This window comes from Protobothrops mucrosquamatus, unplaced genomic scaffold, assembly GCF_001527695.2.
Source record: "Protobothrops mucrosquamatus isolate PMUCROS unplaced genomic scaffold, P.Mucros_1.0 scaffold2269, whole genome shotgun sequence".
NCBI lineage: Eukaryota > Metazoa > Chordata > Lepidosauria > Squamata > Viperidae > Protobothrops > Protobothrops mucrosquamatus.
The window spans coordinates 106,348-118,679 of record NW_015388358.1 but is presented as its reverse complement, the minus strand read 5'-3'; the positions used below and the strand labels follow the sequence as shown (position 1 = coordinate 118,679).

Genomic DNA, 12,332 nt, shown 5'->3' with positions numbered 1-12,332 from the left:
CAATGATACTTTTAGCACCATCAAATAACAACATCTGCCTATCCCAGATGCTTGGGAAGGACTCAATGGGTGGATAAGAATGTCAAATCGAGTCAAAACATCTGGCTGACTGTGGAACCAACAATATGATAATGATGATTATGATAATAATAATAATAATAATAATAATAATAATAATAATAATAATAATAATAATAATAATAATGGACTGGCCTGGAATGGAATGGAATGGAATGGAATGGAATAGAATAGAATAGAATAGAATAGAATAGAATAGTTGGAAGGGACCTTGGAGGTCATCTAGTCCAACCCCCTGCTCAGGCAGGAAACCCTATACCATTTCAGACAAATGGTTACCCAATCTCTTCTTTAAAAGCTCCAGTGGTAGAGCACCGACAACCTCCGGAGGCAGGTTGTTCCACTGATTAATTCTTCTAACTGTCAAGAAATGTCTCCTTAATTCCAGGTTGCTTCTCTCTTTGGTTAGTTTCCATCAGTTGCTTCCTGTCCTGCCTTCAGGTGCTTTGGAGAATAGCTTGACTCCCTCTTCTTTGGGGCAGCCCCTGAGATACTGGAACACTGCTATCCTGTCACCCCTCATCCTTCTCTTCATTAAACTAGACATACCCAATTGCAGAAACCGCTCTTCATATGTTTTAGCCTCCTGTCCCCTGATCATCTTTGTTGCTCTTCTCTGCACACTTTCTAGAGCAGTGATGGCGAACCTTTTAGAGACCGAGTGCCCAAAAACTGCCCCCCGCTCTGCCCCCATTCCCTGCCTTGCCCCCACTCTGCCCCCCCTGCCCCGCCTGCCCACAGGACCACTCACCGCCTCCAGGGCCCGTCGCAGATCGCCCAGGCAGCCCAGCAGCGCTATGGCGGCCACACCCTCTGCCTGCACCCTGCAGCATCAACTTCACGATGGGGTGTGAGGGCAGAGTCTTATCTACGCTGCCTGGCTGCCATGTCCTTGGCTGCGCTGCTCTGTGCAGGCCACGCTCAGGGGCGACTCTCCTTCAGGGGGGCTGCTGGAGAGGAGGGGGTTGCGGGGGGAGGCAAGGCTGGGGCAGTGGCACGCGTGCCCACAGAGAGGGCTCCGAGTCCCGCCGCTGGCACCTGTGCCATAGGTTCGCCACCACTGTTCTAGAGTCTCAATATCTTTTTTACATCATGGTGACCAAAACTGGATGCAGTGTGGCCTTACCAGGATATTATAAAATCGTATTAATAATAATAAACAAGCATGATATTTCCTCCTTAATTCTGAGGTTTGATCCAGCCCACATTTCACTCACTTCCCGATTTTGCTATGAGGAATAATTATATTTCCAGTTCCTTAATAGAAGTCAAGAGTTCAACCATAGGTCTCCTGGTGTTTGGGGTTACCGTTCCGAGTAATAACTACCTCACATGCATTCTTTTCCACTTCCTATATTTTATTAAAAGCTCATAAATGTGTTTTAAAACCAACAGCTGCCGAGACAACATTAATGTTTTATAGAGAATCTAATTTAAATAACGTCAGGCATGAACAATCAGATCCACCTGTCAAGGTTTCAATTTATTGCTTTATTGCATACAGGAATCTTCTTAGTTTAACAGTTTGCACCTGGGTAAAACTAGGAAGTTGTCCTCTTGTGACTCTGTAGAGCAGACATGTCAAACACAAGGCCTGGGGGAGAGGATGCGGCCCGTAATGTGGTTTCATGCGGCCCGCGAAGCCATCCTGGAAACAGTGAGGGAATGGCCCCCGCTGCCTTGGCCCTGGCCCAGGCCAGCCGGTAGCCAATGTACAATTTTGTGGTGGCCATCTATGCTGAAACGCATTCAGTCTTAGCTCCACAAGGCCGTCCGGAAACAGCGAGGAACCAGCCCCTGCTGTGTCGGCCCTGCCCCCTGGGTGCATGCTGGGGAGGGGTCACCCTTTGTGAGGAATGAAGAAATGGACCATCGCCTGGAAGTGGTCCTGGTCCCACCCCCCCCTCTGCCAGAGCCCCTCAGATCTGTCCCACTCCTGCCCAGGCCCCCACAGGCACCCTTGACGCGAACGATGTAGAGCTGGCCGTGCCCACCCAGTAGGCACACCCACTCCAGCCGTGCCCACCTAGTAAGCAGTGCCCACCCTGGCCACACCTACCTGCCCCCCCCCGAGGACAACCGCAATGCTGATGCGGCCCTCAATGAAATTGAGTTTGACACCCCTGGTGTAGAGACTCTAAACCCGTGGTGGCGAACTTATGGCACATGTGCCACAGGCGGCACACAGAGCCCTCCCTGTGGGCACGCGTGCAGTCGCCCCAGTCCTAGGCCTTCAGCTGGGTTTTTATAAAACCTTTTCGCTTTAGGCCTCGCTGCCGTGTGCAAAAAAAAAAAAAGGTTCAATCAATCAATTTCAACTTCTTGCGGGGAAAAAAAAAGATCTCGCAAAGTTGGAATTGATTGATTGAACTTTTTAGTCCCACCCAGTCTGCCGTTACCACCGCAGCCACGCCCACCCAATGGGCCACACCCACCCGGTACCCAACGATACATAAGCGGGTTTTGGGTTGCAGTTTGGGCACTCGGTCTCTAAAAGGTGCGCCATCACTGCTCTAAACTAATTCCCCGCTTGACTCCACCCCCTCTCAATCTCTCTCCAAATGCTAGCTCTCCTGTATCTCCACCCCTGATTCTGGGAGCGTCTCGCTAATGGACCACACGCCTCCCTTGCCATTTTGCGACTCGGCTGTCTGACGTGTCTTGTTTTTCATTCCCTTTCAGTCCCAAACTCAGGTAGAAGAGGAAGAGGAAGGTGATGATGACGAAACAGAGGAGCTGGGTCACACAGAGACGTACGCCGATTATATCCCTTCCAAATGTGAGTGGGTCAAACTCCCGGACGTGCTGTTTCTGCTTTCCGGATTAGCAAATCTGCTCCCAAGCATTTTCTTATGGGGGGGGTATAGTCCAGTCTTCCCCTGCTTGGTGCTCCTAGATCTGTTAGGCTTCACTTCCCAGAATCCTCAAAGCAGCAAAGCTGTGGCAATTTTAGGAATCGAAATTTAATCTTTCTACAGCAAGGTTTCCCAACCTTGGCCACTTTAAGACATCTGGACTTCAACTCCCAGAATTCCCCAGCCAGCCACGCTGGCTGGGGAATTCTGGGAGTTGAAGTCCCTGCTTCTTAAAGTGGCCAAGGTTAGGAAACCCTGCTGTTCCAGCAACCAACGGAATGCTGGGGTAATGCTGTGTTGTTCAGCTTCCCGACGCTGCAAATACTTGAAGCCTAAACTACGTGGGTGATAGAGGGTGGGGTAGTATGTATGAGTAGGAAATTCCCCAGAACTCCTTACAACCATATCACCATTTCCCTCTTAGTGTATCTGTAAACAGGATAACCATAAATGCTTCCTTGGTTTCAACACGATAGCAGCATAACAAGGGACAATGAAACCAGTGATTCAGTCACAACCTGTTCTGGAGAGGCTAGATATGCCTTGATTAAGATTCTTTACTTTTGACTCCGCGCGGAGCAGAAGGCTGGACTCCACAGCTGCAGGAATTCCTTTCCATCTGTAGGATTTGGTGATGCAGAGAAGTAGGCCTAGGGCAGTGGTTCTCAACCTTTTTAATGCCGCGACCCCAACCGGTCATAAGTCGAGGACTAAACCGGTCGTAAGTTGAGAACTAAACCGGTCGTAAGTTGAGGACTACCCAACCGGTCGTAAGTCGAGGACTTTCCCTGCCCGGGAGCACCACGCATGCATGGTTCCGCCCCCTGCGCCGGCCAAGGCGTAGCTGGCAAGCGGCAGAGACGGAGCAGGCCGACCACCAGCTGGCCCAGCCCAAGGGAGGTAAGGCACCCGCCGGAAAAGGGGGAAAAAATGGCGGAAAAAAAAAATGGCGGACAGCCTTGCTTGGCGACCCCCATGAAATGGTCGATCGACCCCAAATGGGGTCCCGACCCACAGGATGAGAACCACTGGCCTAGGGCAAGGGTAGGCAACCTTTGCTCTTTTATGACTCGTGGACTTCAACTCCCAGAATTCCTGAGTCAGCCATGCTGAGGGGAAAGGGAGAGGTTTCCATGCTGAGCCATGCTGGCTCAGGAATTCTGGGAGTTGAAGTCCACGAGTCATAAAAGAGCCAAGGTTGCCTACCCCTGGTCTAGAGTCAACAAGAGGCCCCCCCCAATCTCGTTCTGTCCCATGTGATTGCCTTTGAGTAGACTCACACACGTTGGGCAAAGTCAAAAGTGTGGCTTGCATGAATTTGACCTGCTGTATTGTGTGAAACTAGTCGTTTCTGGCTTGCGAAATGTGGCAAAGATGGACAGCGTGGGAAGGTTGGTGAAAGGAAGGCAGAAAGGCTTTCAGACCTTCTGTAGACCTCACTGGAGATGGTGAGGCTGAATTTCAGGGATCCATTTTTGGAGGGAGAACTAGTTTAGAGTAGGAATTCAGGTTGTTGTTGTTAGCTGCGAAGTCATGTCTGGCCCATCGCGACCCCATGGACAATGTTCCTCCAGGCCTTCCTGTCCTCTACCATCTTCTGGAGTCCATTTAAGCTCACACCTCCTGCTCCAGTGACTCCATCCAGCCACCTCATTCTCTGTCGTCCCCTTCTTCTATTGCCCTCAATCTTTCCCAGCATCAGGTTTTTCTCCAGTGAGTCTTTTCTCCAGTGAGTCCTTCCTTCTCATTAGGTGGCCAAAGTACTTGAGTTTCAACTTCAGGATCTGGCCTTCTAAAGAGCCGTCGGGGTTGATCTCCTCCAGGACTGACCGGTTTGATGGCCTTGCAGTCCAGGGGACTCGCAGGAGTCTCCAGCACCATAGTTCAAAGGCCTCAATTCTTTGGCGCTCAGCCTTTCTTATGGTCCAACTTTCACAGCCGTACATTGCAACTGGGAAAACCATGGCCTTGACTATATGTACTTTTGTTGGCAGGGTGATGTCTCTGCTTTTTAGTATACTGTCTAGATTTGCCATAGCTTTCCTCCCCAGGGGCAAGCGTCTTTTAATTTCTTGGCTGCAATCCCCATCTGTGGTGATCTTGGAGCCCGGGAAGATAAAATCTGTCACTACAGGTAGTCCTTGATTAACAACCACAATCGAGCCCAATATTTCCGTTGCTAAGCGAGACAGTTGCTAAGCGAGACAGTTTTGTCCACCCCTTTTACGACCTGTCTTGCCAGAGTTGTTAAGAGAAATTGTTGCAGCTGTTAAGTTAGTGACATGGTTGTTAAGTGAATCTGGATTCCTCCTTAACTTTGATGGTCGGACAGTCACAAAAGGGGATAGTTATAATCCTGGGACACTGCGACCGTCATAAAGATGAGCCAGTTACCAAGCATCTGAATTTGGATCACACGATCATGGGGATGCTGCAGCGGTCGTAAGTGTGAAAAAGTCAGGTCGCTTTTTTCAAGGCCACTGTCACTTCAAACAGTCACTAAATGAATGGATGTCAGTCAAGGACCACCTGTATTGTGTTGTCAGGCAGGATAGACCAGGTCCGCACATAGATTCAGTTAAACTGATTTATTGCTAAAAGCCTATGCCAATGGTGGCGAACCTATGGCATGCATGCCAGAGGTGGCACTCAGAGCCCTCTCTGTGGGCACGCGTGATGTAGCCCCAGAAATGGCAACTGTCCCTCTTCAACCAGCCCCCGCTAATTCGCTGAGGTCCCATGTGGCCGGATGCATCCCAGCATGGCTGGTTTCCCTCCCTCCCGTCCCATCCCTCCTGGCCTCGCACACTCTCCTTTTCCCGGGCATGACCCACTGCATCGCCTCCTCAGCTGTCAGCCGGCTGTCCAGCTCAGAGGTGGCTTCTCTGAACTGCTGGCGGCGGGCTGTGGAGCCCCAGAATATGCCAATCGAGGGGCCAGCAGGCTGTGGCTGCTGATGGACACTGTCGGCCCCCATGTGCTCGCTGGCCTCTGTGTGTGGGAGCCAATGGTGTCAGGAAGCAGCCACCCCGACCCCTGCCTCACCTTGCCCTGCGACAATGGCACCCCCGCCCTGCCTCGCCTCGCCTTGCCTTGCCTCACCCCACAGGACGAGCCTCCTGCCCACTGGCCCACCTGCCAGAGACCCCCTGGATCTCCCCCAACCCTGCCCGGCCCCCACAGGCATCCCTCCCCACGAGCAACATCAAGGTGACCTTGCCCACCTTGGCCACACCCACCCAGTCTGCCATTACCACCACAGCCACGCCCACCCAGTGGGCCACGCCCACCTGGCACCCGGCGATAAATAAGTGGGTTTTGGGTTGCAGTTTGGGCACTCAGTCTCTAAAAGGTTTGCCATCACTGGCTTGTGCCCAAGAACCTTCTCAACGAAGGGTTAACGCCTGCTTGGAGTTTACAAAATGGTGCATGGAATTCAAGGGAATTTGGCCTTCGTCCGCTTGTGACTATGTAAGGATTCTAGGCTGATTCCTCTTTTAACTCCGACCCCAGGTCCTCCCACTCCCTTCTCCTAGTTACACTCGGATCCCGTCATTCTTACAAGTCAACACATCCTCCTTTCCCTGCTGAGTGAATCCTGGCTAAGGACCCCAAACCCCTACTCAAATAGGGCTTTCATGGGATTGCTGGCTTGTTTGCTCTAATACGGCCTTTGACCCTTTGCAGAGAACTTCAATTTCTCCCGAGAAGCTGAGTAACATTCAAAAACAGCTGACACGTGTCTTTTTTTTGCTTCGTCCGGCAGCGAAAATTGGGAAGCAGCACCCTGACCGGGTGGTAGAAACCAGCACGCTTTCCAGTGTCCCTCCTCCAGATATCACCTACGTCCTCTCTCTCCCCGACTCGATTGCCGAAAACGGGTCGCTCTCTGCACTGCAGCTGGAAGCTATAATTTACGCCTGCCAGGTACACGCGAAGTGGGTTTGGGCAGGTCTGATGAGACAGGGGTAAGGTGGGTCGTAAGCTTCAGAGGGGCTGAAAGTGGCTACCGTAGTGCATTCTTCGCTTGATTCCTCCGTTTGATTCCTTTCTGCCCGGATTTCTAGGAACACGAAAACTTACTTCCAAACGGGCAGAGAGCCGGCTTCCTAATAGGAGACGGTGCGGGTGTAGGGAAAGGGCGGACCGTTGCAGGGATCATCTATGAAAATTATCTGAAGGGAAGGAAGAAGGCTCTGTGGTGAGTGACCCAGGTCCCCGTGTTCTGTTTTAAAGCTCTCATAAATTGCATTTAAATCTCTTCTGGACTCCGTATTGCTTTCCCAGTTTATTGGATCCTCAAGACTTAGTTCAAGACTTAGAATTTGAGTAGCTGTTCTATAATAATAATAATAATTCTCTCTCTCTCTCTCTCTCTCTCTCTCCCCTCCCTCCCTCTCTCTTTCTCTTTCTTTCTCTCTGTCTCTCCCTTTCTCTTTCTCCCTTTTTCTTTCTCTCTCTCTCTCTCCCCCTCCCTCCCTCTCTCTTACGTTCAGTTGTGTCCGATACTTTTTGCATTTTCTTGGCAAAGTTTTTCAGAAGTAGTTTGCCATTGTCTGGTGTAAGGTTTCCTGCCTGAGTAGGGGGTTGATGACCTCCGAGGTCCCTTCCAAGTTTAATATTATTATTATTATTATTATTATTATTATTATTATTATTATTATTATTATTATTATTATTATTATTATTTCTCCTATGGTCCGGGCTCACATTCCTACCACTTTTTCTGACTCTTGCAACCCCCCTGAAATTGTGATGTCAAATCCTTAAGTACGACTGGTGAGATTTCCTATTAGAGTGTGCTGGGAAACTGAAGAGATAAGAGTTGGGAGCAGCCAGAGCTAGCAAAGGGCCTCAGGAACTCTTGCCAGTTGCTTCTCCCCACTTCTGTAATCTCCCAGCTGCCTCCAAGTGTTGAAGTGATGTTTTTAAAAAGGAGTTTCCACGGGGGAACAGACGAGTGAGTCACAAGGGGCTCCTCTAAGTTTAATGAAATAAATACAGCTAGCCCTCAACTTACAACAGTTCATTTAGCAATCGTTCAGAGTTACAACAACACTGAAAAAAGTGACTCGTGACTGTTTTTCACACTTAATGACCGTTGCAGCATCCTCATGGTCACGTGATCCAAATTTGGACGCTTGGCAACTGGCTCCATGTTTATGACGGTCGCAGTGTCCTGGGCTCACGTGATCCCCTTTTGCGACCTTCTGTCGAGCAAAGCCAACGGGGGAAGCCAGATTCATTTAACAGCCGTGTTATCAATTTAACAACTGCAGTTTTACCCTTAACAACTGTGGCCAGAAAGATCGTAAAAATGAGGTGAAATTCATTTAATGGATGTCTCACTTTGCACAGAGGTTTTGGGCTCAGTTGCGGTCTTAAGGCAAGGACCGCCTGTAAATGAAAATGTTGTACTTGATGGGCCAGTAAAATGGCTTCCTTTATACATTTCTCCCTCTCCACCCCCACCCCCCCTTTTCAGGTTCAGCGTCTCCAATGATCTGAAATACGACGCCGAGAGGGACCTGAAGGATATCAATGCGCCTAACCTTCCTGTCCATGCTTTAAACAAGGTATGGGGCTTTCTTTTGCTATCTCTATCTCTATATATCTATATCTCTCTCTATATATATATCTCTATCTCTAAATCTGTCTATCTATCTCTATCTCTATATCTATCTTTATATATCTATATCTATCTATATCTATCTATAACTATATCTATCTATCTATCTATCTGTGTCTGTCTATCTCTCTCTCTCTCTCTCTCTCTCTCTCTCTCTCTATCTATCTATCTATCTATCTATCTATCTATGTCTATCTATCTCTATATATCTATATCTATATCTCTCTATATATATATCTATATATCTCTATATATCTCTAAATCTGTCTATCTATCTTTATCTCTATCTCTATCTACCTTTATATATCTATATCTATCTCTCTATCTATCTATAACTATATCTATCTATCTATCTATCTATCTATCTATCTATCTATCTATCTATCTATCTATCTATCTATCTATCTATCTATCTATCTATCTGTGTCTATCTATCTCTATATATCTCTAAATCTGTCTCTGTGTCTGTCTCTGTCTCTCTCTCTCTCTCTCTCTCTCTCTCCCTACCTACCTACCTACCTAAAACACACACATACACACACCATGGGAAAAGCTGACTGGGACCACTGAGAACGTGGCACAAGATATTTGCCTATATTTATTCTTGTTACTCATTTATGGTAAATAGATAAATTTATTTGGGTCAATTGAGGTAATCATGGGTTCTCTTTATTTTGGATGTTTTATTTCATGCTGTTGTAAGCCTTTGAGAATCTCATAGATTGGATAGCATACATAGTTATTGAGAGAAAAGAGAAGTCTGTCTTCCTTCCTTCCTTCCTTCCTTCCTTCCTTCCTTCCTTCCTTCCTTCCTTCCTTCCTTCCTTCCTTCCTTCCCTCCCTCCCTCCCTCCCTCCCAAATTCACACAAGGTTGAGAAACGCTGTTCTCTAAGAAGGTTGGCCTGGATTGTCCGGAGCCACCTTTGATTTCTCTGCCCTGCCAGGAATTCTGGGAGTTGTAGTCTATACACATCTTAAAATTGCCAAGGCCGAGAAACCGTTTCCTGCACGGAGTGAGAAAGTCCAAGCACCTGACTGTAAAGAACGACAATTCAACTATTCATTTTGGCAGAAGTTCACCCAGACTGGATCACCAACGGCCCCGCATGAAATATGCCAGCGTTTGACTAGCTGGGGAATTCTGGGAGTTGAAGTCCACCGGCCTTAAATTTGCCACGGTTGAGAAACACTGAAATGTGGTCATCTGTGATTCCCTCCTGAAGGACCTCTGTTTTTCTGTGCCCAAAATGTCAGCCTTGTGAAAACCTCTCATCTCCCCCTTTTTTTTTTTGCATTTTTAAAAAATCTTTTCCTGCTGTAGATTAAATACGGCGACACGGCTACCTCGGAGGGGATTTTATTCGCCACTTATTCCGCCTTGATCGGTGAGAGCCAAGCGGGCGGCCAGCACAGGACCAGATTGAACCAGATTCTGGATTGGTGCAAGGACGATTTTGATGGTGTTGTATCCTAACAGAAAGAAGCCAGCGGGTCTCTGTGGGCATTGTGGCTTTGATTAATACACAAACTGCCGGTAGTCCTCTACTTATAACCGTTGGTTTAGTGACCGTTTGAAGTTACAACGGCACTGAAAAAAGTGACTTATGACCATTTTTCACACGACCGTTGCAGCATCCCTATGGTCACGTGATCAAAATTCGGACATGTGACAGCTGACTCAAATTTATGATGGGTGTCCCAGGATCGTGTGATCACGTTTTGAAAACTTCTGACAAGGCTAACGGGGAAGTCAGTTTCACTTAACAACCGTATTACTTAACAACCGCAGCGATTCCCTTAACAACTGTGGCCAGAAAGATCATGAAATGGGGCAAGACTCACTTAATGACTGTCTTGCTTAGCAGCATAAATGTTGGGCTGAATTGTGGTCGTAAGTCAAGGACTACCTGTACTTTGATCCTCCTTTTGGTGGCTTACAGAGTATAATTGTTGGATTTATCAACTGCTTTAACTTTTCTTACAGCCTTGCAACTGGGGATATTTTTCCTCCCCCCCCCCCCCGCCCTCAAATAAGGCTATTCTGGGCAGATCTTCACTTTTACTCTTGTGGCTGCCATCTTGACTTTTTTGAGCACACCTGCAGACAGCCCTGCCCATGGTCGTAATTTACTCCCCCCTCCCGTGCCTTCAGAACTTTTAATAACAACAACAACATAATAATAATAAAAAGTTGGAAGGGACCTTGGAGGTCATCTAGTCCAACCCCCTGCTCAGGGAGGAAACCCTATACCATTTCAGACAAATGGCTGTCCAGTCTCTTCTTAAAAACTTCCAGTGTTGGAGCATTCACCGCCTCTGGAGGCAGGTTGTTCCACTGGTTAATTGTTCTCACTGTTAGGAAGTTTCTCCTTAGTTCCAGGCTGCTTCTCTCTTTGGTTAATTTCCATCCGTTGCTTCCTGTCCTGCCTTCAGGCACTTTGGAAAATAGCTTGACTCCCTCTTCTTTGTGGCAGCCCCTGAGATATTGGAACACTGCTATCATGTCTCCCCTCGTCCGTCTCTTCATTAAACTAGACATATCCAATTCCAGCAACCGTTCCTTATATGCTTTAGCCTCCAGTCCCCTGAACATCTTTGTTGCTCTTCTCTGCACTCTTTCTAGACTAGTCTCAACATCTTTTTATATCGTGGTGACCAAAACTGGATGCAGTATTGCAAGTGTGGCCTTTTGTTTTCCTTTGTCGTATACATACCCCTCTGTTTGCCAGGATCCTCCCCCCCTTTTTTAAATTGTCTCTCCTTAACGAGCCTTCTACTCTCAGATTGTGTTCGACGAATGCCACAAAGCCAAAAATGCCACCTCTACCAAGATGGGCAAAGCAGTATTGGACCTGCAGAAAAATCTGCCTCAGGCAAGGGTCGTCTACGCCAGTGCCACAGGTGAGCGATGTGCGTTGCACCGAGCACATTAGCAGGGAGGTGTCCATAGCCGGAGCATTTGGGAGTAGACTATTTGTCAGAGCATGCACAGTCTTATTGCGCTGAGGTAACCCAGGAGTAAATACAGTAAATAGTGGTCTGTATTAAATGGTAGTTTATGTTACACTATCTACAAATATACACTAGAAACAAGATACATACACGTGGTGATACAGCAAACTCCAATACACAGCAATTACAGCAGGACATGGATGAGAGAGAAAGACTCCAGCAAGGTCTTCCCTTTTATACTCAAGCTCTTAAAGGGATACAGACTCCTGCTGAGTCATTCCTAACATTGCATCATTTATCTCACATTATACAAGCTGGGTTAGCTTCTAAATCATTACTTTGACACTTTCTGCATGTCGAAGTTCCATTCCTAACTATCAGGGCAGCATGAACCCAGTTGGAGAAGGCCAACCTCATCCAGCATTTTGCTTCCATGCGAGCTTCCTGTTTAACACACCTTTTTTTCCCCAGGTTTGTGTAGCCAGGCTAGCTCTGAACATCCATTTCCAGGGTACAAAGGATGTTGTCTTTAGACTTTCCAGAAAGTGAGACACATTTCTCTACTCCGGACCATGTGGGAGGGCTGTGGTTCCCAAAATGGTGAAAAGACAGAGAAGGGTGGGAGAATGGAAAATGGACCCAAGGGGTAACCTGAAGTTAGGAGGGTGTAGATAGAAAGATGGATGGATGGAGTAGAGTAGAGTAGAGTACAGTAGAGTTTCTCAATCTCAGCAACTTTTTGTGAACTCCAACTCCCAGAATTCATCAGACAGCATGAGAGTAGGTAGAAAGGATGTCCACACATCTTAAAGTTACC

General features: G+C 47.7%; 1 protein-coding gene across 1 annotated transcript in view; it reads left to right on the top strand.

Moving 5' to 3' along the window:
* The window catches only part of SBNO2 (strawberry notch homolog 2), a gene marked incomplete at its 5' end in the record, with an annotated part of 100,375 nt that overhangs the window by 45,319 nt on the left and 42,724 nt on the right, over positions 1–12,332 (top strand). The window contains 6 exons of the mRNA XM_029285792.1: positions 2,761–2,857; positions 6,700–6,860; positions 7,001–7,134; positions 8,419–8,509; positions 9,885–10,028; positions 11,347–11,464. Of these exons, the coding sequence (XP_029141625.1) occupies positions 2,761–2,857; positions 6,700–6,860; positions 7,001–7,134; positions 8,419–8,509; positions 9,885–10,028; positions 11,347–11,464 (745 nt within the window). The remainder of the gene's footprint in view (positions 1–2,760; positions 2,858–6,699; positions 6,861–7,000; positions 7,135–8,418; positions 8,510–9,884; positions 10,029–11,346; positions 11,465–12,332) is intronic.